This window comes from Panicum virgatum, chromosome 9K (genome assembly GCF_016808335.1).
Source record: "Panicum virgatum strain AP13 chromosome 9K, P.virgatum_v5, whole genome shotgun sequence".
Taxonomy (NCBI): domain Eukaryota; kingdom Viridiplantae; phylum Streptophyta; class Magnoliopsida; order Poales; family Poaceae; genus Panicum; species Panicum virgatum.
This window is the reverse complement of record NC_053144.1, coordinates 13652121-13679071: the sequence shown is the minus strand read 5'-3', so window position 1 is coordinate 13679071 and position 26951 is coordinate 13652121. Positions and strand designations below refer to the sequence as shown.

General features: G+C 46.6%; 5 protein-coding genes across 8 annotated transcripts; 3 read left to right on the top strand and 2 right to left on the bottom strand.

The window, feature by feature from the left end:
* Positions 1 to 508: 508 nt before the first annotated feature.
* Positions 509 to 2922, bottom strand: LOC120650208 (plant cysteine oxidase 1-like). The gene is made up of 3 exons (XM_039927238.1): positions 2330 to 2922; positions 1411 to 1535; positions 509 to 1292 (listed from the first exon to the last, which is right to left on the bottom strand). Exons 1-3 carry the CDS (start codon positions 2547 to 2549, stop codon positions 753 to 755), a joined length of 885 nt encoding a protein of 294 aa, XP_039783172.1. The 5' UTR covers positions 2550 to 2922; the 3' UTR covers positions 509 to 752.
* Positions 2923 to 3732: 810 nt separating this feature from the next.
* Positions 3733 to 6723, bottom strand: LOC120650207 (membrin-11-like). Its single transcript, XM_039927237.1, has 4 exons — positions 6323 to 6723; positions 4617 to 4737; positions 4380 to 4529; positions 3733 to 4267 (listed from the first exon to the last, which is right to left on the bottom strand). The coding sequence occupies exons 1-4, from the start codon at positions 6613 to 6615 to the stop codon at positions 4106 to 4108; spliced, it is 726 nt and encodes a 241-aa protein (XP_039783171.1). The 5' UTR covers positions 6616 to 6723; the 3' UTR covers positions 3733 to 4105.
* Positions 6724 to 8276: 1553 nt separating this feature from the next.
* LOC120650205 (co-chaperone protein p23-2-like) lies at positions 8277 to 13588 on the top strand. 3 transcript variants are annotated; one of them, XM_039927235.1, is made up of 7 exons: positions 8277 to 8407; positions 9454 to 9634; positions 9777 to 9933; positions 10570 to 10604; positions 10688 to 10730; positions 13219 to 13266; positions 13307 to 13588. In XM_039927235.1, exons 1-6 carry the CDS (start codon positions 8403 to 8405, stop codon positions 13251 to 13253), a joined length of 456 nt encoding a protein of 151 aa, XP_039783169.1. In that variant the 5' UTR covers positions 8277 to 8402; the 3' UTR covers positions 13254 to 13266; positions 13307 to 13588. The 3 variants fall into 3 exon arrangements, with proteins under 3 accessions (XP_039783169.1, XP_039783170.1, XP_039783168.1); XM_039927236.1 differs by having other exon boundaries at positions 10573 to 10604; positions 13219 to 13588; XM_039927234.1 differs by having other exon boundaries at positions 13219 to 13588.
* A 1838-nt stretch (positions 13589 to 15426) lies between these two features.
* Positions 15427 to 16182, top strand: LOC120650204 (dehydrin HIRD11-like). 2 transcript variants are annotated; one of them, XR_005665533.1, is made up of 2 exons: positions 15427 to 15884; positions 15967 to 16182. XR_005665533.1 is itself a non-coding variant. In XM_039927233.1 (2 exons), exon 1 carries the CDS (start codon positions 15528 to 15530, stop codon positions 15831 to 15833), a length of 306 nt encoding a protein of 101 aa, XP_039783167.1. In that variant the 5' UTR covers positions 15436 to 15527; the 3' UTR covers positions 15834 to 15860; positions 15967 to 16182. The 2 variants fall into 2 exon arrangements, 1 of the variants encoding a protein (XP_039783167.1); XM_039927233.1 differs by having other exon boundaries at positions 15436 to 15860.
* Positions 16183 to 22135: 5953 nt separating this feature from the next.
* Positions 22136 to 24368, top strand: LOC120650203 (protein VAPYRIN-like). Its single transcript, XM_039927232.1, has one exon. The coding sequence runs from the start codon at positions 22541 to 22543 to the stop codon at positions 24203 to 24205; it is 1665 nt and encodes a 554-aa protein (XP_039783166.1). The 5' UTR covers positions 22136 to 22540; the 3' UTR covers positions 24206 to 24368.
* Positions 24369 to 26951: the final 2583 nt, after the last annotated feature.

Genomic DNA, 26951 nt, shown 5'->3' with positions numbered 1-26951 from the left:
ATTGCCAATTCCGGAAACCGGCGCCCACTGCTCACTGGACCGGACAAGAAAGCACGGAGTAGTGGGCTACTGGTGCCACGGTGTGTCGAGGCCATGTATGCATGAATCCAGTCGGGTTTGGTGCCTGGATTCTGAGAGGGCCGATGGAGACGCGTTCGTCGTCGTTGCTCCATGGCGTTCTCTTTTCCATGCCGCATTGCCGAAGCTCCAGCCGAGTCTTGGTAAGCTAGTGCGCACAAGTTTCAGAATATCCAGCAGAGTGTGCACAAAAAGAATGCGGAGGCAAATCAACCGTGAACATAAATTCTCGCCAACGTGCAGCGCGGTTAGCCGTAGAAGGATATGATGCCGGGGGCGGGCGCCGGCTAGCCTGTAGAACCCTGATGACGGGCCTGGGGAAGAGGACCGAGAGCACGAATCGCGCCACGAATGCCGTAGGACTCAAAACACTCCGACTAGAGCTCATCGATCCACTTCCTACAAAGCAACAACCGATTGGCGGTCCGGATGTTCGCACACGATGGATACCAATCTTTCCAACACGTAATTACAAGCAGACCGGCCGGAAGGTCGTCTGTGCTGCGTACACTGAAAGTCTGAAGCTGCTGTTGGCAACGAGCCAACGAATTACGAAGGACACGTAGAGTAATTGCTTGTAGGTTGTAGCTCATGCATCTGCGCGACTAGCTGCACCATCTGATCGATCTCTGCTGTCAGCAGGCCCGCCGGTGCTTCTGTAGCTAGGATTGGAGCTACAGCTCCCCTGCGCGGCAACCTAGCTCGTACATCTCCAGCTCCTTGGGCCTGCCCGTCTCCAGCAGCCACCCCAGGCGGCGGCGCGCCCCCTGACGCCGACGATGCTCATCATCACCCGCGGCGGCACCGGCACGCACGTCGTCGTCGCCGGCGGCGGCCTCACCATCATCTTCGCAGCGGGCAAGGAGGCGGTGCTGGGAGTACGGGAGGTCCCGGTAGTAGGTGCAGTCCCGGTGGCCGGAGTAGGGCGGGCCGAGCACGTCGAGGACCGCGCACGCCGTGGCCGCGGCGAGCCGGTGCATGTTCCCGCCGGACTCCGGGAACAGCACCAGCGCGCCGCACGGCGCGCGGAGGTCGGCGTCCAGCACCAGCCTCGCCAGCCTCGCCGCCGGACGACCATGGGAGTCCGCGCCGGCGGCGGCCCAGTCGTAGGAGGTGACGTGCAGCGAGCCGTGGAGCAGCTTGCTGAACACCGTCATCCCCGGGTGGTCGTGCAGCGGGATGACCGCGCCCGGGGGCAGGAGGAAGACCACGATCTGCACGCAGCGCAGAGATAGATGCCAGGATCTTCTGGTGAGTGAGAAGAACACGCGACAGTGTGAGATGCGCATGCACGCGTGTCTCAGGCTCTCAGCTCGATCGATCATTGCGTACCGAGAAGTTTGTGCACTCGTGGATGGTGGTGCGCGTGATGATCGGACGCCGCCGTCTCTGGACGCCGGAATCGGCGGCGGCCTTGGTGACGGCGCTCAGGTGCACGTCTTTTGGTCCCATCTTGTCTGCAGACGAACACGATTAAAGAAAAGAAAAGCTAGGTGCACTGCTGGCGCCCGTGCATGGAGCATGCATGCCCTGCCGAACTCAGGTCAGAGCAAGTATTATAAAAGTTTGCAAGAAGGCTAAATATACTAATTACAGCCAACTTGGACACAAGAACCAAAAACAAGATGGAGGAGAGAGAGGAGAGGTGGGCTGCAAGCTTACGACCAGCTTTGGCACAAGAACCAAAAACCTTGTGTGAGAAACATGTGGGTCTTATATTAATGATGAAAGACTAAACTACTATACTAATTGGCTGAAAGATGGCTATAAAAATTCTTACAACCAACAATTGGTTGTATTATTAACATTGCTCTCCAAAATCTGCAACCAGATGCACGGTGGCATGCACAGATAGCCAGATCCAGCCATAAAGTAAGACCACGACACCACACAGCGCCATGCATGCCGGCACAGAAAAGTGTGACAAGCTGCTGCATGCCGCTCTAAATCAGGGTGCGGCAGATCCGGCCCATGAATTGGTGCAGCAAACCGGTGTGCCCAAGACGGCCGGCCCATGAATATATGCATGTTGCATGTTCTTTTTCCGACGACAACATACAAAGCTGCAGTCAAATTCATCCGTCGGTGCGGCTGATTCACTTGCAAGTGTCGCACAAAATCAAAAGATTCAGAACTTTTACTCGTGGGATAGGAGTAGCTTCATGTGTGACTGTGTGAGACTGCAACTGAGAAGAAGAGAGTAACAAACAGCAGATCGATGCAGCCACGTTCAGTTCAAGTACGTACGTACCGAGGATGCCTCTGATGAGGGCGACGTCGTCGGGCGCCGGCACGGTCCCGGGGCCCCGGAACGCGCGGCGGCACGCCGCGAGCAGCCGCTGGAGCAGCGGCGTCGGCGCGGGCGCGACCTTCGCGTCCACCTGGACGCGCGGCCGCACGCTCACGCCGGCGCTCAGCCGCCGCCTGCTGCTAGCATCCCTCCGCCCCTTCACCACCGCCATCTTCGTCATCTGACCCGACGCGGCAGCTAATAGACGAGCAGTAGACGCCGGAACCGAAGACGACGCTAGCTTAACCCGCGACCGATCCGATCCGATCCGATCAGATCAAATCACAAGGAGATCGATCTTCTCTCGCGCGCCGACGAAACCAGCAGCAAGAACCGCGGCGCGGAAGGGGGACGGAGCTAAACCTAGACGGGTAAGCCCAAGCCGGAGCATGCGCCGATGCGCGCGGGCGACTGGAACGAAGGCAGGCGCGCCGCGTTCGCGTATAAAGAGAGCAGCCTAGCAAGCAGAGCTAGCTCCCGGCCGGCGCAGGCGGAATGGTATTGGTGTGGGGGCCTCGCCCGGAGGTCAGGACGATGCGGGGCGGTGATACCAGCAGTGGGTTTTCCCCCGGAACCGTGGACGTGGCCTCAGGTCCCAGGACGACCGAGGAGGAAGGTTTGGCTGGTCGCTCTGCCTCTGTTCGCCAGGGCGGACGGGGCGCCCGCGGGCGCCCGCGTTTTCGCGGGGAAACCGCTCGATCGGCTGGCGGGCCTGGAGACCGGATGGACGGCCGGGATGCGCTCGGCGTGTGCGATCCGGAGAGGGGCGAGACTGCGAGAGCCGCAGCCGCGGAATCGAGCCACTTGTCAGCTTTGCCGTGCCACGTGATGACGTGAACGCTAGCGACCACCTTCGTTTTAGGTAGAGAGGACGTACGGGCAAGGTGGAAGCATTACGCCGTGTCATGCGCTCCTCGTTTTTTTTTTCGCCCTTATAATTTCGTCTTTCAAGAGTCGAGACACGGTTTAACTACTTTCCTCATCCAATCTAGTCCATCTGATTCTGATCCCTTGCCCTTGGGTCTTTGATCTAGCTATCTGATATTCCTCTTGCAGAAAGTTAAGTTTCGGATGTTCAGTACAACTAAGCATACCAATTGAGATTTTTTCTATCGGCTGCAGCTGCAGAGTTTGAATTCTTGGAAAATCTTATGAGTATATTTGCCTCGAAGAGAAGTTTTATTGCAGTGTATTTTTTCTAGTTTGATATTAATATTAATAATGAAACTTGGTACTAGTCACAATTGTATATTCAAAATAATGTCGATGCCCAAAACGTCATCGGATTATTCTATGTTTTTCTTCTTAAAGGTTTAATAGGATTATTCTATTCAGTTCCTAGTTCATACAGTGCGTACTTCGGATTGACCTCTACGAATGAATCCTCGTTCCACCTCGTATGCTATGAATACAATAATGTTTTGTACAGAAATAGACAGTGGCACTGTACTTTTGCGTTAGCCACAAACACGGGCACTTACATGAAAGTCTTAGCAATGGCTACACAGTGGTGTGCATACAAGGAAGGAATTTGAATACTTAAGCCACATCCGATGCTTGCGTTGACCGGTAACGATGCTGTGAAGGATCTGCTTTTACACTTGTGAGGCCATCAACAGGCCAAAATGGTGCATACATAGGACCAACAAGAGCAAGCTAAAACTCTCACCATCTGTGTATCTGGCATATTTCCCTGATATGCACATACCATATCTCCAAAGATAAAAGAGTGCAGCACTAATGCGTCAACCGCCAAAAAGCAATCATCACAACTATGGTTATGATCATGCCAGCATATGCGATCCATTTGTCCACGCGGTGCCGCCTCTCGATAAGCTTCAAAACAGAGTTTGATAGACCAACAGTGTTCAGGACATCCAAAGCTTTCCTTTGAGCACTCTGCAGTCCAGTGAAAATGGATATTAGCAGGCAGAACTTAGAGCATCAAAAGCAATGTAGATTGATTGTGGCCTCAGAAATCTTTTGTTCTTCAAAGATACTTTTTTTTTACCTTAAGTCGGTCCCTTTGGTCTGCATATTTGTGAAGGATAGCGACACCTGTATCGTAAGCTTCTTCAAGCATACGTGAGGAGCTGCGAGCTGACTGCATTGCCTGGGCTTCGTCATCAAATATTCGAAGGACATGTGAGGACTCACCATTCTGCAACAGGAATTTTCAACTCTTTAATCAATTGAAATCATCATACAGAAAATAAAATGATTCTAGCTTTGCTGAAGAATTTCTTACAGCTCTCTCGAACAGCTCTGCCCTTTCTTTTGCTTCCAGAATCCGCTTTTGTTGACGCAAAGTATGCCTGTCAAGGGTCTCCTTCAGTGAATCAACCTCTTCAGACAGCTGCTCTACTTTTCTGCCAAGGCAACACAAAATAATGTGTTATGAACTTGGAAAACTACATCTACAGAATTCCTAGTCCGACCAACTATACGAACTAAACTTTATACATGCAGCAGGGAGAAGTGGACTTCACAGCCTAATGCATATCCTACAGCGTTTCTCCGTCACAACCAGAAAATGTAAAACCTCCCTGAAGAAATCAAGCTTCCAAACTTAGAATATCAGTGGGACACAGACTCCCGTTCCAATGATAACACAATTTCTGTGAAATTCAGGGGCAGTGGCATGAACAATTTGGACAGCACATGCAGCACTGCCACACACCACAGTTCCACAGACCTCAGCATATTAGTTTCATATATTCTTCAAGTTGTTTCTACTAGATTTTCCCTTTCTGCCATTGCAAACTCTTGAACTAAATGAAAGAGTATTAGAAACTTAATCTTTTTAAATGGAAGCAGAAATCGCAATCCCAAATGGAAAAATTAAGGCTTAAAGAAGTGCACACAAGGAAGAACAGTTTCCTGTGATCCAATGTGGAAAAGTTTAAACTTCAAACACCAAATCCATGCAAAGTACTACATGATATGGTAATTGGAATACAATTCAAAGGTCAAGCAGCACATCGTCTTATTAGAAATGGGTAGGAAATGAAATCATACATATCTGCTTGTATGATAGCTTATCAGAATTCTTGTAAAAAAAAGTTTCCTAACATGAACCATGAAATTAGGATGCAGCACTATATCTTTTTGCTGATTAACCTTTGAAATTAACATTAAATTACATGTCTAATAGCACTAAGAACAGATCAAGTTGATGGGTTGCATCCAAATCAGCTTAAGTTACAGCAGCAAGTTCACAATTGACAATAAACTAATGAATATGATAGTGTAAAATCACTACTTATTACTTTGTTTTGTCCCAGTACTTAGAAAGAAAAGTCCAGTTAAAATTCTTGGCTCGTGATAAAAGAAAAGCATGTTCTGGGGAGGCACCCATTATTCATTAAGCCCATTCAATTAAAATCTCTGGCTCACAGGAAATTGAAAATATGTTCTGGGAGGTCCAATGAGAGTATCAGTATCCCATCAATACTTAGTTCATTTATCCAGCCCCTGTTAAACGTTATACAATGCAAGACAAAATTTCAGAATTATCTTAATATAAAAACCTATCTATCTGGGTTTTCGTCAAGAAAAGCACTGAAGTAGACACACTAACAACAGTTTCAACATGTTAATTCTTTCATTACTTCCCAATGCATAACTAAAGATCTGAACGCCTAAGGCCAACCTAGTAGCAGTGTACAGGTACAAGCAAAACATTCCGTATTGCGTCCACAATCCACACAAATGCCTAAGGCCATTGTAAATTAAATTAAGTTCAACTCCTCGCTCTTTACACAAAACTTCACGTCCTAGCAACTGAACAAGCAAATACTATGACAAGGTTTCGAAAGATGAAGCTGTGATCTGCGGCACACCTAGAACCCAAGCGCAGCGAGATCTCTATGACCTCAACACCAATCCACAATCGGCACAAGAAATTATAACTGAGCAGCTAAGAGGAATCAGGGATCCAGAGAAGATCCTCACCTCTTCCAGAGGTCCCGCTGGCCCTTGCCGGGGATGGACCGCCAGAGCCGATCCATCTGCGCGCAGAGCCCCTGGATCTGTGCCACCTCCCGCCGCACCTCCTCGGCGACCGCAGGGTCCCCCGGGGCGCCTCCACCGACGAGAGGCGCCGAGGAGTAGGAGGACGAGGTGGGCGCCGAGGAGAGGCGCTCGACGCGGGCCACGCCGTCGCGCGCCGAGAGCAGCAGCCGCCGCGCGCTCTGGTACATATCCGACAGCGTCGCGCCGCCACCGCCGCCGCCGGAGTATTCCATCGCCGCGTCGGCCGGTGTCGTCGAGACTCGAGATCGAGGAAGGTGAGGCGAGGGGGTTTCTTCCTTCTTTTTTTTTTCCTCTCGTTTGCCCCCTCTCTGGGCCTTGTTTGGACCGCACTGTCCCCATTCGAACGCGCTTGTCGAAAACAAAATCTTGCATGCATACAATATTAAATAAAGTCTATTTATAAAATTTTTCTAGATATAGATATAATTTTTCGTGACGAATTTAATGATGATAATTAATTGATGATTGACTACAGTGATGCTACAGTAACTATTTTCTATTCATGTGGTCAAATATCTCATTAAATTCTTTAGGATTCCTAACGTAGAGATTCTAGAATTAGTTTTGTAAATTGATTTTATTTGACACCGTAATTAGTAGTTAATTGTGCTAAACTTTAGTGTAGCACAAACCAAACAGGGCTCTAGTTTTGTTATTTTTGAATTGAATCAAATTTGAAGGGATGGGAAGTAGAGACCGGGAGGTGGGGCCGCGGTGGACCTGTGACGTGGAATGTGACAGGTGGCACGCTACTATTGGAGACTGCTTGATTGCTGTCGCGATGGGAAATTAACGGCGCTGCGCCGCTAAGGCACGACCGCCCGTGCTCACCGTTTTCATTGTTCGAAGGCGTATTTCCTAGTACCTTTATAGGCAAATTGAAACCGCTATCTTCCTACGTAAGACGTATATTGGGCCCTGTTTGGTTTGTTTGCAATAGAAAGTATCGCAAACTTTGACCAATAATTAGGGTTACTAAATAAAGATAATTTATAAAACTAACTCCACAATCTCACTCTACTTCGCGAGACGAATCTAATAAGGCCTTTGACCGCACGATTAGAGGTTAGTTACTGTAGTATTACTATAGCCAATCATCAATTAATTACCGTCATTAGATTCGTCGCGAAAAGTTACACCCATCTGTGAAAAAATTTGCAATTAAAATTCGTTTAGTACACCATGCATGAAAAGATTCTTTTTTATCATAGGTGTGATAGGAGTGGTTCAAACGGGGCCTTGGGCCTTGTTTAGGGTAATCCCAATGCAGACTCCACTCATAGAGTCTAAACATTAAAGATTCTATCACAAAAAATTATACTTCCCAATGCAAAATGTGTTACTTTAGTTTATATAACCCACTTGTCTCTCTCACATTCATTCTTGATTTGTGTGAAGACTTGGAGTCTAAATAAAACTTGGAGTCTTGATTTCTCTCCATCTCTCTTCCATAAATATACTGTCACATCAGCAAAACACAATAAATACGAGGCTTAGACTCCATGGTAGAGTCTGGGTTGGGACTGCCCTTAGATGCGATTTTTTTGGTATAAAGCACGGTATCACTTTTGTTTGTATTTAGTAATTATTTTTCTATTATGTGTTAACTAGGCTCAAAAGATTCATCTCACAAATTATGGACAAACTATGTAATTAATTATTTTGTTTAATTACATTTAATACTTCATACATGCGTTAAAACATTCGATGTGACGAAAATTTTTGTAAAATTTTAGAATTTTGAAGGAACAAGGCCTCGATGCTACGAAGAAATGGCAGAGGCGGGTGCAAAAATAAGAATTCTCTCGAAGGGTAGGGGCATTTCGGGAATTTCGCTCCGAAAATAAAGCTGCGACAGCAGGCGAAGCGCAAACAAAACAGCACCCGCGGCGCACTGCGCTTCATCGTCCTCTCCTCCCCTCCCCCCTGCCGTGCACCCTCGCTTTCCACAACACCAATCCGCGAAGCGCGAACCCTACTCCGCGCCGCCGCCGCCGCCATGAGGTGTCACTCCATCCCCCTCCCTCCCTGCCTTCTCCTCTCCTGTTTGTTCGCCCCTGGTGTTGTCGTGGCTTCGTGCCCAGTGGATGGGCGAGGGTTTTTTTTTGGAACGGAGTAGCCGTCGCGTTTGTTCTTTCATTAGGAGTTGGGGAATGGTTGGGTGCGATCTGAGTTCGCATTAGTACTAGTAGTACTGGAGAGGTGGGGTGCTCCGGTTCTTGGGCTCCTGGCATTGGGATTGATAAGGCGTCACCTCCGTGGGGTTGGTTGTGTACGGTGTACCTGTTGGTTGATCGGACGCTTGATTGGTTGGATCAGAAGAATTCTTTGGGTTGGTGAAATAGAATTTCTTTTGGCTGTGTAATCGATTGCAGTATCTGGGAGTGTTTGCACTAAGGGCGTCAGTAATTTGTTGTCAAACACAGACTCTGGTATTGGATCCCATTGGAATTTCTTATGCAATGGATGTGTTGTTTGCTTGATCTTAGAACAGCATAAAGGGGGCGCTTGTTTGGTAGATGCTCTAGAATGCTTTTGTTTACTTTTCATTTATATAATAGTGCTCTTGCAGTTACTGTTACATTGAAATGGGTTCACAAGTTTATCCTGCAACACGCGGACATCTGCAGAATGCTCTGCAGTCTGCACATGGCATGTTTGTCAGGACATGCATTTGGTTACGGTTAATTAAATTGACTTGCATTTGTCTAGTAGTTGTATTTTGCATTTGGCTGGTAACACGTAATTATTTATTGTCACCTAAAATGGCACGAGTGGAACAAAGGTCGAAAGCAGTGTTCATTGCATATCTGTTTTGTGATGAATCATGTATGTCAGTGTTCTTGTTTCTAGTGAACTTTTTTTTTTGGCACTAGACTCTAATTGTCTGTCTCCAAAATCGCTCTGTCCCTTCCTCTATCAATTTCTTTTGTTACCTGTGATACTTGTAATCTTGTAATCTATTGAAGTTTTAGAATAAGCATAATTTTAATGTCATTTTCGAAGTGTACTTTCCTGGTATGACATGGTGTCTATTCTTTGGCATGCAGCCGCCAACCTGAGGTTTTGTGGGCTCAGCGCTCCGAGAAGATTTACTTGACTATCTCATTGCCAGATGCAAAAGATGTTGAGCTGAAGACTGAACCTAAGGGCCTCGTTACTTTCTCAGCTGTTGCCCATGGGGAACCTTTTAGCTTCACTTTGGAGCTCTTTGATTCCATACTGCCAGAGGTAGGTACTTGTTGGTTGCTATTCTGGATTTCATAATAGGCTCCATGTCAACAAATGAGTTGCAAGACAGTATTGGTGAAAGACATCGTCAATATCTCATGTGAATTGTTAATGGCTAACCATAAATCTGCTTGGTCTATAGGGAAGTAAAACAAAGACAAAGATGGGCTTGCGAAACATAATCTGTTCAATCCAGAAGGAAAAGAAAGGTTGGTGGAAGCGCTTGCTGAAGTCAGAGGAAAAGCATCCATACATCAAAGTTGACTGGAACAAATGGTGTGATGAGGATGAAGAGTCTGGTATGTGTCTCTACACGCACAGATACATACTTTTTTTTTCCTGGAGGCAGTCTGAATTCATTATTAGAGTGTTATAAAAAGAAAGCCATGTTGCAATTAAGTAGTTCACATTGATGAAATATGTATTCTCTCTATGGAAAATTTGCTGTGGGAGTGGATGTGAGATCCTTGATTTTTAAACTACTTATTAACAAGCTACAATAGTTTATTTTGGGTCACAAATTCAGACCTTCTTCTTTAAGGTTCTTTTTTATATATATTTCTAGTATCAATGTTGGTTTCATTAAACTTCAGCCAGATTCATGTTTCATCACATTAATGCTATAGTTGTGTCCAAGCTTCAAGTAACAAATCCATATTCTTAGTTTCGTTAAGCATTGATGTATTGCATGACAATAAACGAGCGTTTTTTGACAGACTAATTAAGCGTTACCTGTAATTTTCATCTGAAGTAGTAGTTGTTTCAATGTCAAATACATTGGCTACATAACTGCTATCTTATCATGGATATGGAGCCTTCCGTTATTATGCCTTTGTTTCAGTAGCTAGAGTCGCACACCTTGTATAATGCAGCTTTAGTTTTCTTCACAAATGTTGCATTATATGCATTCATACCTGACAAGCAATTTCTTGCAGAAGCCTCGGGGGATTCGGATGATGACTTTGATGGGGTATGAAATATAGTCAAGTTTTTTTTTGTTTTTAATGTACCTCTTCTAAGCCTACAGTCATAGACATCTTCATATTGTTGTAGGCCAATGAAGGAGATGAAAGTGATGAAGATGACGGGATGCTTTGTGAGTGCCCTTCTAGTGCTAAATTTCCTCTCTCGCTCTCCCTCACTTCTTGATAGAGTATCAGAGGGTTATTAATGTGAAGTCTTTCCTTAATGGAACCTACCCACTATGCTCTAGGTGTAACTGCACGTTTCGCTCATGACAAACATAAGCTCACTTGAATTTTGTTTGGGTACAGACCTTTTTCAGAGTTACCAGTTTTCTTCTTATGCATTCCATTATCTTTCATCTTTTTCAGAGTTACCAGTTTTCTTCTTATTCATTCCATTATCTTTCATCTTATGCATGGTGACCCGGCAATATTTTTGTTCATTGTCCGCATGGAACATGTGTTCGGAAGGTGGTCTCAGAGGTGTTTGGCGTGAGTAGGGGAGGCAAACAGGAGGAGAAAGACACCTGGTGGTGGAACGACGAGGTGCAAAGAGCTATTAAGGAGAAGGAGTGTTTCAAGCGCCTCCACCTTGACAAGAGTGCAGCCAACATCGAGGGCTATAAATTAGCGAAGAGGGTTGCAAAGCGAGCTGTGAGTGCAGCAAAGGGTAAGGCGTATGATGACCTGTATCAGCGGCTAGGCACGAAAGAAGGGGAGAATGACATTTATAGGATGGCTAGGATCCGCGAGCGGAAGACAAGGGACATCAACCAAATCAAATACATTAAGGATGTGACAGATCGACTGCTAGTGAAGGATGAGGAGATCATGGATAGATGGAGAGAGTAATTTGACAAGTTGTTTAATGGGGAGAGTGAGGGCCCTACCCTTGAGTTAGATGACTCTTTTGACGATACCAACAGACGTTTTGTGAGGAGAATTCAGGAGGTAGAGATCGGAGAGGCTTTGAAGAGGATGAAGGGAGGTAAAGCGATGGGCCCTGATGGTATCCCCATTGAGGTGTGGAGATGCCTAGGAGATAGAGCAATAGTATGGTTAACTAAGTTTTTTAATCTCATTTTTCGGTCAAACAAGATGCCGGAAGAATGGATGAGAAGTATATTAGTACCTATCTTCAAAAACAAGGGCGATGTTCAAAGTTGTACTAACTACCGTGGGATTAAGCTGATGAGCCATACGATGAAGCTTTGGGAGAGGGTTATCGAGCATCGCCTAAGAAGAGTGACAGGTGTGACCCAAAATCAATTTGGGTTCATGCCTGGAAGGTCAACCAGGGAGGCGATTTTCTTAATACGACAATTGATGGAGAGATATAGAGAGCAGAAGAAGGACTTGCACATGGTCTTCATTGACCTTGAGAAGGCATATGACAAAGTACCGAGAAATGTCATGTGGTGGCCCTTGGAGAAGCACAAAGTCCCAACTAAGTACATTACCCTCATTAAGGATATGTACAAGGATGCGACGACGTTTGTCCGGACATGTGATGACAACACCATTGATTTTCCTATTAACATAGGCCTACACCAGGGATCAGCATTGAGCCCTTATTTATTTGCTTTAGTGATGGATGAGGTCACAAGGGATATACAAGGTTAGATCCCTTGGTGTATGTTCTTTGCTGATGATGTGGTGCTAGTTGACGAGAGTAGGGCAGGGGTTAATAGGAAGTTAGAGCTGTGGAGACGCACATTAGAGTCGAAAGGGTTCAGACTTAGTAGGACCAAGACCGAGTACATGATGTGCGATTTCAGCGCGACTAGGCATGAGGGGGAGACGTTAGTCTAGATGGGCAAGTAGTGGCCCAGAAGGATACTTTTCGGTATTTAGGATCGGTGCTACAAAAAGATGGCGACATTGATGAGGATGTTAGGCATAGAATTTTAGCCGACTGGTTGAAATGGCGGCAAGCTTCTGGCATCCTTTGTGACAAGAGGGTGCCACAAAAGCTAAAAGTCAAATTTTATAGGATAGCAATTCGTCCGGCGATGTTATACGGTGCTGAATGTTGGCCTACAAAAAGGCGACATGTCCAGCAACCGAGTGTAGCAGAGATGCGGATGTTGCGGTGGTTTTGCGGGCACACAAGGAGGGATAGAGTCCGGAACGAAGTTATTCGGGATAGGGTCGGGGTGGCACCAATTGAGGAGAAACTTACCCAGCATCGGCTGAGATGGTTTGGACATATCCAACGAAGGCCTCCTGAGGCGCTGGTGCATAATGGGGTTCTTGAGCGGGTCGATAATGTAAAGAGGGGTAGAGGTAGACCTAAACTGACGTGGGATGAGTCGGTTAAAAGAAACCTTAAGGATTGGAATATCTGTAAAGAGATAGCTTTGGATAGGAGCGTTTGGAGACTAGCTATCAATATGCCTGAACCTTGAACTTATTTCTTTCGGGTTTCATCTCCGGCCTACCCCCAACTTGCTTGGGAAAAAAAGGCTATGTTGTTGTTGTTGTCCGCATGCACTTCATAGTTAGAAGATATTCAAACATTATTTTTGTGAATTACACACTGGCTATAATACCTGCCCAGTAAACAAACTAGCAACCATTTGTGCTTCATGCTCTTTTAACAGCTTTATCTGTTTGCAGATCTCCCTGACCTTGAAAAGTTAAGGGGCAAGTGACTTGGCTGCTCTGGTGAAGGAAAGTAGGTCTGCTGTAACAGGTTATCATTGATGTGACAGATTAGCTCTCTATTAACGTAGTTGTTAATATCCGCAAAGCATCTGCGATGGCACTAGACTTTTGGCATGATCCTTGCTTCTCATGTCTTTTATCCCGGGTATTTTTTTCCTGACCAGTGAGCTTGTGCTCTGACTTTAGCTAGGAGCTGTGTAGTTTTCGACTAACTCTTACCGCCAGTCGATGACCCTATTCTATTATCACGATACATCTAGATCTTTTGGAATCATGATATCTTGCTATGGATTATCATTTGCTGGCAGGGTGGTTTGATGTACATGTCCCTCTGTTTATATGCCATTGAATTGCAGGGAGCATCAGGTGTTTGCTTTCCACTTCTTGGTCAGAGGTTCAGAATTCCTGACTGTCTTGACCAAGTTTATATGTACAAGAGTATAGTATCAGGTTTTTTATAACAAGATAAATAGCCAAACGTCGTGCCTTATCAACGGTGACAATATTACGGTAACGCGTCCTTTTGAGCAGATAGATTTCGCAAAATTTATACAAGCGTGATGGATGGATACCGTTACGGGTCAGTTCCATGCTACATGTCGACTTGCCGCATCGGATTCCGTTCTCCATTTGCCAAAAAAAAAAGGTGCGGAGATGGTGGGGGTCCGAGTGCAACCGGTATCGAGCATTCGTGCCCCTTAGTGGGAACCATGTCCTGAGACCATGATTTTTCGCGTTGTATTTTTGGGTCGACGGAGAACAATCGTCCAGTCCCAGGGCGGATTTGTGTGCCTTGAACTTGAACATGCGTGGATTCATCCACGAATTTCATAGCAAATTCGCAGGCTCGCAGCAGAGCTACTGCATTCGGAAGTGTTTGCTGTGATCGTGTGCCTCTTGCGCTGGCTTCCGTAAAAGTTGCGGGGCTTCCGTGGTTCTTGCGCCTCCACGGCCGCACGCCCCACGTCGTGTCGCGACCTCCACCTCCTGCATCCTTCCTTGAAGAACACAGATGGAGTCACGGCTCACAGATGGATCATGGTCTCATGGATGAGCTCATGCTCGAGTGCTCGACCGAAGAGGGAAATGCGTGGAGGTACGGAGAGCCGGAGAGGCATTGGACGGCGCCACGGGCACGGCGGCACCGGCCAGTACGTACGCGCAGTCAGATAACGTGACCCGCGGGCACGTGGCAGCCGACCACTGGCCGGCACGGCTCTGCGGGACGACGCCGCGGCGCCAGGCTCCAACGCCGGGCGGCTTCGCTTCCCCAGCCGCGTCGTCGTCGTGCGCCCGTCTGCCGCTGCTGCCGACAACGCCGTCGGAGACCACGCGGCGCGCATCGCCGGGCGGTTGGCTGGGCGGTGCAAGTGCAACCACGTCCCACTTGTCGTTGTCGCACGCCGACCTGACCGGTTACTACCTCACACGTTGATGGGCTAATAACATGACCCGGATACAGGGAGGAAAACACTACGCATCCCCCCATGACCGCTCTTTTTTTTTTGGGTTAAGAAGCCTTGCCAGCTCACCAACTCTGCCCAATGTCATACAGGGTTGATATGCATGCTGCAGCTACCGATGTGCACAAAAAGCACAAAGCCAAACCTCCCCTCTCCTCCTTGTGGCGCCACAAACTAACAAAGCTCTCGAAAGACAAACAATTGCATCTGTGAAGAAGCGTGGTGGAAAGAAGCGTTGCTCACCAGCGCGACGTGGTTAGTAGCAAATGAAACACCGTTGAGTCATTTCAACTTGACGTGTTAAATTTGGGTAATGTCGTGTGCGCGTGAAATGGGTGGGTCGGCCCGAATCAAACGACTGCCGCTAAACACTCGAATCTAACAAATGAATGAATAGCTATTTCTTGTGTTAGTAGGATTCCCAAATCAATCCATTCGAGCTTCATGATATTTGATCATGTATTTTTTTACTATTAGTTCTCTTTTTTAGACAAAGCAAAATATCCAGCAAGGATGATTATGCAAAATATGCGACGAAACGGTTGGTACCAATAGTTGGTAGACAAAGCAATTGCTACCTCCAATAATTACTTTTCTTCTTTTTTTAGTACCATCACGTCCTTCTTATCCGATTGGCCTTCCGTTTCTTCACACACCCCACCGCAAGTCACGGACCACCTCGGCGCTCCATAAATACCGGCGCCGAAGGGGCAGGGCAGATCACCAGCGCATCGCATTCCAATCCCATTTCCCCCTTGAGCAAAGGAGGAGGCAGGCAGCCAGAGCGAGAGCATCACCATGTCGGGCATCATCCACAAGATCGAGGAGACCCTCCACATGGGGGGCGACCACAAGAAGGAGGAGGAGCACAAGAAGGCGGAGGCGCACAAGAAGGCCGAGGAGCACCACAAGAAGGACGGCGAGCACAAGGAGGGCATCGTCGAGAAGATCAAGGACAAGATCACCGGCGAGCACGGCGACAAGTCCGGCGAGCACAAGGACGACAAGGACCACAAGGAGAAGAAGGACAAGAAGAAGAAGAAGGAGAAGAAGCACGGCGAGGGCCACCACGACGGCCGCAGCAGCAGCAGCGACAGCGACTGATCGCCTCGCGGCGCGCCGTGCTTGCCGGTAAATATCCATTAATTACCCGCGGTCAGATCCTTGCTAATGAATAATTAAAAAAATTGTTTGCCTTTATAATTTCCTTTTTGTGATCTTTTTCGCGTGCATACAGGTGAAAAAGGTGCTTGGAGAGGACTATCTACCGGAAGCTGTGTGATGTAATATGTTTCACGAGTGCCATACGTGTGTGTGCTAATCAAGGGAGAAATGAAAAAAAAAACCTTTCATGTTGATCAATGTACTCCTAATGATGGCTCCACGGTGCTAGCTTGTAATAATAAAATGTTAATGCAGAAATTGGTCTGCTAGATTGTGTCTTTGACATGTATTCACGGGCATCATGCATACTACATACTAGTATTTCTTTGCTGCATTGTTTATGTTCTTGCTCTCAACGGGTTCAGGTTGGGGAAGCAGGCTCGAGGGGATCCACTTTTTTATTTTTTTTGGGTTGATGTGCCATGCTTGCCCATGCATGTGACTCCACTCCCCAGATCTAGCTAGCTGCTGCACATTGGATAGCTCGGTTGAGTTCAGAATTACAGAGTTTCTCTTTCTTGTCAAACATACAAAGATCTCACTAGAAGATCGGCCAAGCGAATTTTTAGTTTAGTAGTACAAATTGGGGTGGCGCGTGTCAACTGATATATTTAAGTTTGGACCTTAGGCCCATAAATAAAATGAACTGAAACTAATAACAAAATGGAACATTGATTAACCTTTTTTGTGAAATAAACATCCTTAACTTACTTTCGCTTCTTTTCTTTCTTTTTGCAGAAGAACAACTATGTTTTTTTAGTAATCAAATTTGATAGAAATTTCGGGAAAGAAAATTACACGGGAAACTTTGGCTCAGGGTGGGCTTGTCACACTCACACCCGAAGACCAACCCCCAATTCCCCGCGAGGGCCGCTTATGTTCCCGTGCAAAGTTCACGATGGGCCAAAGCCACATCACTTGGTACGAAGTGTGATTCAGGCCCGAGTGTTTTTTCCTTCTTGGGCGATCAAAGGCAAAATTAGCCTCCTAGTTGGCTTAGGTTCAAAAATGGTTAGAGAAGCACTCACTGTTTATGGTCGTTGCCTTGTTTGCAGCTCCATTATAACACTTGCAGCAGCTTTCGGCCCATTATCCTCGGAAACACATTCGGCCCGTCACGATTTGCCATATAATTTTATGGCCAAATAAATATTATTGAGCTATACACCCATGTTTATGGTCTATGGAACAAGATAGGTACTATCAAGAACTAAAATTTTCTGAGCTTAGGGTGATGACAAACTAACAATAATAGTACTTATTCGTACGTATTTGTTTCGAGATTCGAGATACACCTCTGTATACTACTTTTTAAAATCTCGAGTTAGTATATCAATGGCCAAACTTTTTTTTTTGCGAGGAATGGCCAAACTTTTGAAAGTGTGAGAGCACGAATTCCACATGAGTAGCATTTGCAATCAGTAATTCAGCATGCAATCTACTGTGCATGCAGTGATACAGTAGTCTCATATAGGCATATGCAGCGGTGCCTTGTTTGTCTCGGTCGATCGACAGAGTCTTCTCAATGAACAAAGGTGACATTTGGAGGGTATGTGCATTTCAGGACTCCAAGCTTTGGGCTACAGCTGCGTGGACGATCAGAACCCGGTCAGCGTGATCACGCCTCACCCAGTGTCTGTCTCCAAATGTAAGGCAGACATGCCTCGGCATCAGCATCCGTGCAGCTGCCAGCTGAAACCTGAAGGTCTGAACTGAACTGAGATCCTCACCAATGATTGATTGCTCATCGTTGCACCATTCGCTACAGCCATGTGCAAGCAACAAGAATGAGCGTATGGTCGATTCTGCTTGGGCATGGCGTGACTGTCTCATGCGGATGTGTTTCTCAACGATCTGCTTGGACATGACGTGACTGTATCGACGCTTGAGGGTGGGTGGACTGTCATCTTCAGAAAAGAAACAGAGGAGTTCGCGTTCGTTAGCAACTTAACACCTCACACCCCGAATTAGACTCCGCTAGTCAGATTTGGTCAGCCTTCGATCAAGCGATGAATACAGCTTTGAAGATGTAGCTTAAACTGACCGTATAAACAATGATTAGGAGCGATAGAACAACGGTGTAGATAAAACTGTATTTTGAAGCATTGTTTTCTTCACACTTAGCTGTAGTGCTCAGGCTAGTACTCCATGTACGGCCAGTGCAAGCTGCAACTGATCAGAAGCAAGGTGTAACCAGTGGCTGACAGCTGAACTGCTGAAATTCATAGTAATGTCAGCATTCAGCAAGTACAGATATACAGAATTTCCCTCCAGATCAGGATGCTCCTACTCTGAACATGACAGGGTGGTGATTGTGAAAGAACCGTGAAAAAAGAACCCAGTGCCGCTAACCTACTGAATATGTGTCTGTCATGCCAGGGCAGTTTGATGATCACAGTTTCCCGTTTGTGCTGGAGAAGAACTAAACTCCAGTGGAGATCAGTACTTCATTTCAACTGCGAACTCAATATCCACACTAGGGCCATTAGTATATCTTAGTGGTGTCGTAAGATGATATCATAATTCTCATAGACTTATGCATCTGTTCAGTCATTTAGGCTTGTATTAAGATTATATTAGGTACTTGTGACTTTACAGTTTGACTTTTCTTTTTGATATGATCAATTTGGAAAGATAGTATGGATAAATAAGCAGTTAGGCAGGCTGTTGCTCTATGCATAAGTGTGGAGCCACCAAGCTGTTTTAAGAACATGTAACCTGTGCAGCCAATTCATCAATACCTTGTTCTACGGACGATGGTTACTCTTCTGCAGAAAGAGAAAGAAGCATTTCTTGACTAATATGTAAATTTTTATCCTAATATGTTTTCATAAGATATCTGAGATAATACAGCTACTCGTAACAAGAAAATATTGTACTTACATGGCAACAAAGGTTAGAGATCAGATGAACAGATAACCATAAAGTGAATTGCCTTGTAAATGCACCAATGAGAGAAGATTAAAAATATTGTTCACCATTCCAAATCTTCTCCCTCGCGCTGATATCAATAAACAAGAAGCCACTGTTCACTTGTCTATTTGGGTAAAGGGTGGTCAATTATGACAAACGCAATGGTATTTGATTAAAAAGGTCTGTGTTGTCATATGCGGAAACTTTCATAGGGAGGAAGAGCATCTTTTGTAATTTTCTTGTCATTCCGAGTAAAAGCCAAGATCCAATTGTCCAGCAAATCCCTTCTACAATCCTGCGGCCGTTGGTACAGCCGCCGTCTTCCCTTCCATCCCTCTCCTCTAGAGGTTAGAGGTAGGATTGGAAGCGCCGGCAATCAGTGGCGATACAAAATATGACGGGTTCCCGGAGCACGAATCACAAGGTAAATCGAATGGCTCAAGTCGTGTTTCCTTTATCTCTTTGCCCAAGTTTTCAGCAATTCTGTTCCGGAACCCGGGTGTGCGCAACAGCGCGACAGGTGAGCACACGAAACCTGGTCAGCTTTGATCGTTCTATTACCCTGTTCCGGACTCCAAATGTAAAGCATACGCGCATCAGCAAATCAGCTTCTTACTTGCAGTTGCAACTGAGATCCTTAATAATGGTTGCTTCTTGCCGATGTATGCCCTACAGCTAGAAAATGATATGACCGTGTGATTTTGCTTTGACATGAATATGACAGGACTGTCTCCTAGCTGATGTATTTCTGCATCATTTGCTTGGGCATGACATGACTGTCGATGGTTAAATCAGGAAAACTCTATAAAAAAAGAAAGGAATAGTACCGAATAAAAAGGAACTCTAGTCAGGATGAGATATTGCTCCTGGAATTTTTATTATTTAGTCAAACTTTGAAGTAAATCGTAAGGGTTCAGATCCTATGGCTGCCTGTGTCTGAGCCCAGCTGGTGAAGACTCTCACCTCCTCCCCTTAATAATTTGGAGGTGCTCCTGCAAATCGCTTGCATACCACATTTCTATTTTTAAAACATTCCGCTGTCTCATAGTATTAGATTAGGGTTTAGTTCATCAGGTGTTAGTACAGAGCCAAGTGATCACAACTTTTCACCAATTAAAAAGTAAAGGGGGGAAAGGGTTAGTGAAAAGGTGTTACCATGGACCGTTATGCACTTGAGCTACACTTCTTAGCTGGACAATCTACCTGTGAGCCTGTGATGTAGTTCAAGCTGGATGCACAATGATTAGGAGCAAACATTACACACAACGTCACTAACAATGTACAATCAACCTTATACCTACATCTAGAGACAAACTGCAATTGACCAATGAATGGCAAGATGTAATAGTAAATGGTGGTTTAACAGCTGAACTACATGTTAATACTCTGCAAGTACAGATATGAGGAATGTTCATCTGGTGCAGTTCAGGATGCTTTTTTCCAATTGCATTGAAAAATGCCAATATCTATTGTGCATTGTGACAGCGAGAGATGAATACAAATTAGCAACTCTATGTGCTTAAATGCAAGGCAGTTGTGATCTCAATGTCAGTATCGATGCCGTGCAGCTTCACAACTCAAACATATCTTAGTTTGCAATGTGCTAACAGTTCTTAACTAGAATACTAAAATTTTCTTTTGTTGATGTCATAGTAAGGGGGCATTAGCAACATCTTAGTGTCATCGGATTATAAAAAATTTATTTTGCGTCAATGGTTCTGTGGCTAAGTCTTTCCTTGATATGCAAAGCTTACGGATTTGTTAGCCTGATAAATTTGAAGATAAATATACGTGTGTATTCACTAGTGTTGTAGGATGGTCATGTGAAATGCCTGAATTATCAATAAATTGCTTCGCCTGTTCATGGTTTATGGAAGAAACCAAATGTGACAGCTGAAGTTTATTACCAGGTCATCAGACCATCAAGAAATGGTTAAATCACATGGGTGACCAATTCATCAAGACCTTTGCCTCCTATATACTAATCAGATAGAGAAAGAAGCATTTCTTTAAGCATGACTACGAGCATGCCAAGCAATGTAACTTTTATGAGAGTATGTTACCATTGGAGACTGGGTAATGATTTTCTACCGACCGTAAAACACTAAATTAATTGGCAATGAATATTGTTAGAGAGGTGAGCAGATGGATAAACATGAAGTGGCATAACTCCAATAAACTTCACCTTGTAAATGTAACGGTGGGACTGTATGCTGCAAAAGACTGTTCGTCACCAAATCTGTCACCCATACTGAAAATCAAAGCTAATGACCCCAGCGATTGCTTTGCAGGTCCATTAAATACTAGACAATCCGTGTGTGCCAAGCACAAACAAAAGCGATCACATTCGCTTGTCTGTATTGACAGAGAGCGATTAATATGACAAATGCAATGTTTTGATTAGAATCACTCTTGTGTCCGATACAGAAGATTTCATGAAAATGATGAAGAACATTTTGTCAATTTTGGTGTCACTTTCAATGTAGAATACAAGATCAAGTAGTCCACGAAATGTGTTAGGGGTAATGGCCTTGTACGGCCCACGGGTAAACCAATTATCTCCAAGGAAATACGTATAGAACTAAATGGGTCTCTTGTCATTGCATAAATTAAGGAAAGGCGCTCAGAAACTCCGAATGCTACTTTGTTGGTTCGTGGCCATGAAAATTAACAAACAGAGATGCTGTTCTAGATGCATTACAATGGCGTATTTGAATCTATCTATATCTACTAACCGTACACATGAGAGAGCGAGTAGAATGAGCTAATTTGTTTCACATGAAGTGGTCTAGCATATAAAAAGTGAAGATCTTGCATTGTAGAGTGGCTAGTCACAGTCACACCCCTGAGAAAATAACTTCTGAAACCAACCATTTCCATCTTGGCTCATTCCCTCACACGAAAGGGTCAATGAAGGATGAATTCAGGGTCCCTGGCACAAATGGCCTGGAACATAAATCACCCCAAAAAGTTTTTCTGTCATCCCATTTTGAGAACTCACTTTGCAACAAAAAAAATTCAGAGAAAAGAATATCCTAGAGGCATGCTTTGAAGAAGCATTCAGACTGAGAAACAGAGTGTCAGCTGTTTGTCAAGTCTACTTAAGCATGCTGTAGAATAGCTGCCTGGCAGGTGCAAACCGAACATTCTGAAGAAACGAAATATACCATAGCTCAATCTCCACTGACAGAATGGAAACTGTTCTTGCTGTCCAAATGCTTCCTACTGCCAGGTACTGACCGTACTCAAAACGAAAGTGATAATACGATCCTCCATCCAATCACCTCTGCCTTGTTCATGTCATTAATTCATTTGTTTTTCGCCTACAATGACGAGCTGACAGCGACGGACTATGGCGCCAGGAAGTTGCCGCCGCGCTAGGCGACACCACGGTCGATCTCCATTGCCCTCCGGAATAAACCCCACCCCGCCATCAGACGCCAAACCCGCCATTAAAAAACCCAGAGCTGCCACCACATAGAACAAGTCCTCCTTGTTCTTCACACCCACCATGTGGCACGCCTCCGCGCCGCGCCGGCCAAAGCCGTACCTGTTGCTGATACATAAGACCCCGTCCCTCCTCCCACTCCTCTTGATGGCTGCTTCTTCCACCTCTGGCTCAACCAAGAACTCGTAGGAGGTGCAGTAGTAGGTGTTCTAGGACGGCAAGAAGAAGAATACCCAAATTAAGGCTGCAGCTTTGGTGAGAGAAGTGAGGAAGAAAAGAGGAGGACATGGATCGCTTGGTGATACCGGAGCCGTCGAGCGAGGTGATGATCCGGGTGGAGCCCGGAAGGCAGGCGAGGGGGGAGCTCACGCTGCGGAACGCGATGCACACCATGCCGGTGGCGTTCAGGCTGCAGCCGGCCGTGCGGGGGCGCTTCGCGGTGCGCCCGCACACGGGGATCCTGGCGCCGCTCGCCGCGGTCACCGTGGAGGTGGTGTACCTGGCCTCCGCGGCGCCGGAGGGGCCCAGTGGGTCAGGAGGAGGGAGCCGCGGCGAGGACGCGTTCCTGCTGCACAGCGTGGTGGCGCCCGGCGCCGCGGTGAAGGAGCCCGTCACGGCGCTGGACTCGGTCAACCCGGAGTGGTTCTCGGCGAGGAGGAAGCAGGTGTTCGTGGACAGCAGCATCAGGGCGACCTTCGTTGGCGCGTCCGTGGCTGCACGGCTGGTCGCCGCCGGCGCGGTGGAGGCGCTCAGGGAGGTGCTTGACCGGAGCGAGCCCGAGTGGCGCTCCGCGGACGCCGCCGACGAGTCCGGGCACACGCTCCTGGACCTCGCCGTCGGCCTCCGCCGCGCCGACATCGTCCAGGTGCTGCTCGAGTACGGCGCGGACGCCGACAAGCCGAGCCGCGGCCGGACGCCCCTCGAGACGGCCGCCGCCTCTGGCGAGTGCCTCATCGCCGAGCTCCTCCTCGCCAACGGCGCGAATCCCGCCGGCTCCGACGCGCTCCACGTGGCCGCGGCGGCCGGCCACAACGACGTCTTGAAGCTGCTCCTTGCCAAGCCCGCCTGTGCTTCCCCCGCCTCGTCCTCGTCCGCGTCCTTCTCGTGTTCGTTTACATCTATCGACGCAGCGGGGAGGGACGGCAAGACTCCTCTCCGGTTGGCGGCGGAGGCGGGACGGCGGGACACCGTGAAGGCGCTCCTCGCGGCGGGCGCGAGGGCCGAGGCCAGGTGCGGTACAGACGAGGCCACTGCGCTGCATGCCGCGGCGAGGCGAGGGGACGAGGCCGTCGCGCGTCTCCTCCTGTCGCACGGCGTGGCCGGCACGGCCGCCGTGCGCGACGTGGCCGGGAAGACGGCCTTCGAGGTCGCCGCCGAGGAGGGCCACGGCGGCCGAATCATGGACTTCCTGGGCCTCGGCGAGGCGATCCTGGCCGCCGCGCGCAAGGGCGAGGTGAGGTCGGTCCGACGCGCGGCCGACGGCGGCGCGTCCGTCGAGGGGCGGGATGCGCACGGGTGGACGCCGCTCATGCGCGCCGCCTTCAAAGGTCGCACCGACACGGTGCGCGACCTCATCGACCGCGGCGCGGACGTCGACGCAGCCGACGCTGAGGGGTACACGGCGCTGCACTGCGCGGCCGAGGCCGGCCGTGCCGACGTGGCAGACCTCCTCCTAAAGAACGGCGCGAACGCCAAGACCACGACGGCGAAGGGAAGAACCGCCACCGAGATTGCGGCCGCCGCGGGGAAGTCCAAGGTGGTGCGGCTTCTTGAGAAGTCCGGCGGCATGGGGAGGAAGGATGTCAGCGAGAAGGCGGCACCGGCGGTGGCAAAGGGTGGCAGCATGGACAGGAGGCGGCGAGGGAGAAAGGGGAGCAGTGGGGCCATACGTTTTGGTGGCGGCAAGGAGGGGTTCGAAGCCGCCGCGGTCACTGTTGGATGGTCACACTAGCCCGTGATCAATTTGAGAAGAGTCTCTTGGATTTTGGCTCAAAACTGCCTAAAAAGGATTTGGTCTAATTTGTGATTAGTTTTGGCTGAGACAACAATTAAAATTCGTTTTGAAGGAACAGGCAAGTAATATACATGTGGTTAAGGTTGTGTAGTACACTTGTCACTACTAGAAAAACGCACATTCGTCCGCGGCCGTTAGTACCGGTCACGGCTTTGGCCGGTACTAACGTGCAAATTTAGTACCGGGCCAAAGGAACAGTGGCTCTGGGAGGCTATTAGTACCGGCTGGTGGCTCCAGGTGGTACTAAAGTCCGCCACCGACAGGCTCTGACATCCGCCACCGACAGCTAGTGACAGTTTAGTACCGGCTGGAACCACCAGCCGGTACTAAACTGCCGCTAGGAAATTTAGTACCGGCTGGTGGCCCCAGCCGGTACTAATTGTGGCGCGTTAGTACCGGCTGGAGCCACCAGCCGGTACTAATGCGCCCACTATAAATTGGCACCCTTCTTCCTCCCCGAGCCTGAGCCAGTGCCATTTCACCAGAGAAGCTCGAGCTCGGGGTTGTTCTTCCCTTAGAGAGTTGCCACCATTTGTTCTAGTTTTAGTGAGTGTTCTAGTTATCCAAGTACGCCAAAGATTTGCAACTTCATCCTCTCTTCATTGATAGTCTTTATTCTTCATTTTATGCTCTATAGTTAGAGAAATTTGTGACTTTTAGAAATAGTGAGGATGAGTATGATTTCTTTGATTTATGCAATGATTTGAGATATATAGAACCGATGACTTGAATGTGGGAGTAGGTTTATTGGCTAGGTTGAATATGAAAAATTTATAGACATATTTTTCAATCATTTTCTATATATTACAAATGACCGTAGCATATTTTTTATTTTTAGATTCAGATGAGCATGTGGATAGTAGAAATTTTTAGAATGAGTGTAGACAAAACATGTGATTGTAGTAGATATAACCATAATGTGGATAGTTAATTTTTTTATAATGAACTAATGAAAGAATTATAATAGATTTTTTATTATGAATTGATTATTTTGACACTCTAGTGATGTATTTATTCAGGCTCACATTGAAACTATCTATAAGCTAAAAAAATATTTATTTCGAAACAAGTATACGTCGTTAATCTCCATCCAATAGTGATGACACTACCTTTCGGGGAAACACTATGCGCTATATGGACGTCGCGAATCGGCTGGTCGCATCACCAGCACTTCCGATTGATACGAAGACAGCATTTGACGCAGTCAGCGTGGCCGTTGTTGCACTGAGAGCATATCAACGAGCACGCTGCATGTGCCAAGTGCTGTGTTCCTATTAACCGGAAATGTTGGTGCTGCGACTGGCTGATTGGTGACATCCTTATACCGCACCGTGTCCCCCCGAAAGGCATTGTCGTCACCGCAGGGTCGAGGTTACCGACATATACATTTCCCGAAATAAAGTTTTTTTTCTTCTAGATGGTTTCTGGATATTGAAAAGAGTGTTCTCCTAGAACTGAAGGGTGTCAAAATAATTAGGAGTTATAGAGATTTATTTCAATTAATTAGAGATTTCTCTCAATTAATTTATTCAGGTTTTTTTGATTGAGAATTAATGTGATTTTGCATTGTAGTTCAAAGACACTTACCAGCAAGTGTGAAATGTAAACGAAGTAGTGTTGCTATTAGGGCATTAGTCACATTGTGACTGCTCTGTCACAGCTCTTTCTAGACCCTTCATTATGTAGATAGGGTGAGGTCAAGACCGACGAAGAATAAGGGCTTAGAGAGAGCTGTGACATAGCACGACACACAATGATGATTAATACCTCAATAGCAACTCTAATTTCATTACATTTCAGACTTCATTGTAAGTGCCTGTGCAATTCGAATATGAGGATATAATGATGTACATATTTACATTGTAATTGTAAGAGTTTTTTCAATCAATTTGCAAATTAATGTGATTTATTTTAATTAATTTATTCAGATTTTATTGTAACTGTAAGAATTTATAATGTTGTAAAAAATAATAGTGTTTTCCAGTAAAATATGGCTTCAGCAGCTGGAGGGAGTGGCACCGGTGGGGGTGATTGTTGTGGAATGTATGTGTCATGGAATAAAATGTGTATATGTTGTGGAATCTATGTATGTGTTGTGGAATGCATCGTTTGGTATTTGTTATGCATTTAGTTGCATTATTTTGGCACTCTAATGATGTATTTATTGGGGCTCATATGGAAACCATCGAGAAGTTTAAAAAATGTATGTTTCGGATCATGAATATGTCGTTAACCTTGATCCTTCTGTGAAAACTCTGATATTTAGGGCTAGAATCGATATCCACGATGCGGTGCGGTATATATGAGGACGCGATGAAGGAGTACGGTCTTGGTCCCAATAATGAAATCCTCGATGGTTTTAGAGGAAGTGACCCTGAAACATAGCCTTTGCAACATGTATTTATTAATTTGGACTTCTATTAATTTTGTATTTCAATGTTAAATTCACAAAAATGACTTTTGTATTTCATTATGTTATGTGCCAATTTAAATGATATGAATACAAGTAAAATAATGTTGTTACTTAATTCAAAATTGTAGATCGATGAACCGACAATGGATGTACGGCGACCGGTGCACCATGGCGTGGATTAATGGTCTAAAGTCTTTTCTCGATGCGGCGGAGGCCCACAAGTCATCGAAAGGTTTTATGTGTTATCCGTGCCGCGTTTGCCAAAATAAA

What these genes read in the sequence shown, in the direction of transcription:
- LOC120650207 (XM_039927237.1), bottom strand. Translation starts at nt 6,615, where the DNA reads ATGGAATACTCCGGCGGCGGCGGTGGCGGCGCGACGCTGTCGGATATG. An exon ending in CAGAGCTGTTCGAGAGAGCT is followed by an intron (nt 4,530 to 4,616) that starts GTAAGAAATTCT and finishes TTCCTGTTGCAG; the next exon opens with AATGGTGAGTCCTCACATGT. An exon ending in ACCAAAGGGACCGACTTAAG is followed by an intron (nt 4,268 to 4,379) that starts GTAAAAAAAAAG and finishes ACTGGACTGCAG; the next exon opens with AGTGCTCAAAGGAAAGCTTT.
- LOC120650208 (XM_039927238.1), bottom strand. Translation starts at nt 2,549, where the DNA reads ATGACGAAGATGGCGGTGGTGAAGGGGCGGAGGGATGCTAGCAGCAGG. An exon ending in CCTCATCAGAGGCATCCTCG is followed by an intron (nt 1,536 to 2,329) that starts GTACGTACGTAC and finishes GTTCGTCTGCAG; the next exon opens with ACAAGATGGGACCAAAAGAC. An exon ending in ACGAGTGCACAAACTTCTCG is followed by an intron (nt 1,293 to 1,410) that starts GTACGCAATGAT and finishes CGCTGCGTGCAG; the next exon opens with ATCGTGGTCTTCCTCCTGCC.
- LOC120650205 (XM_039927235.1), top strand. An exon ending in CGGATGATGACTTTGATGGG is followed by an intron (nt 10,605 to 10,687) that starts GTATGAAATATA and finishes ATATTGTTGTAG; the next exon opens with GCCAATGAAGGAGATGAAAG. An exon ending in TGAAGATGACGGGATGCTTT is followed by an intron (nt 10,731 to 13,218) that starts GTGAGTGCCCTT and finishes ATCTGTTTGCAG; the next exon opens with ATCTCCCTGACCTTGAAAAG.
- LOC120650203 (XM_039927232.1), top strand. Translation starts at nt 22,541, where the DNA reads ATGGATCGCTTGGTGATACCGGAGCCGTCGAGCGAGGTGATGATCCGG.
- LOC120650204 (XM_039927233.1), top strand. Translation starts at nt 15,528, where the DNA reads ATGTCGGGCATCATCCACAAGATCGAGGAGACCCTCCACATGGGGGGC.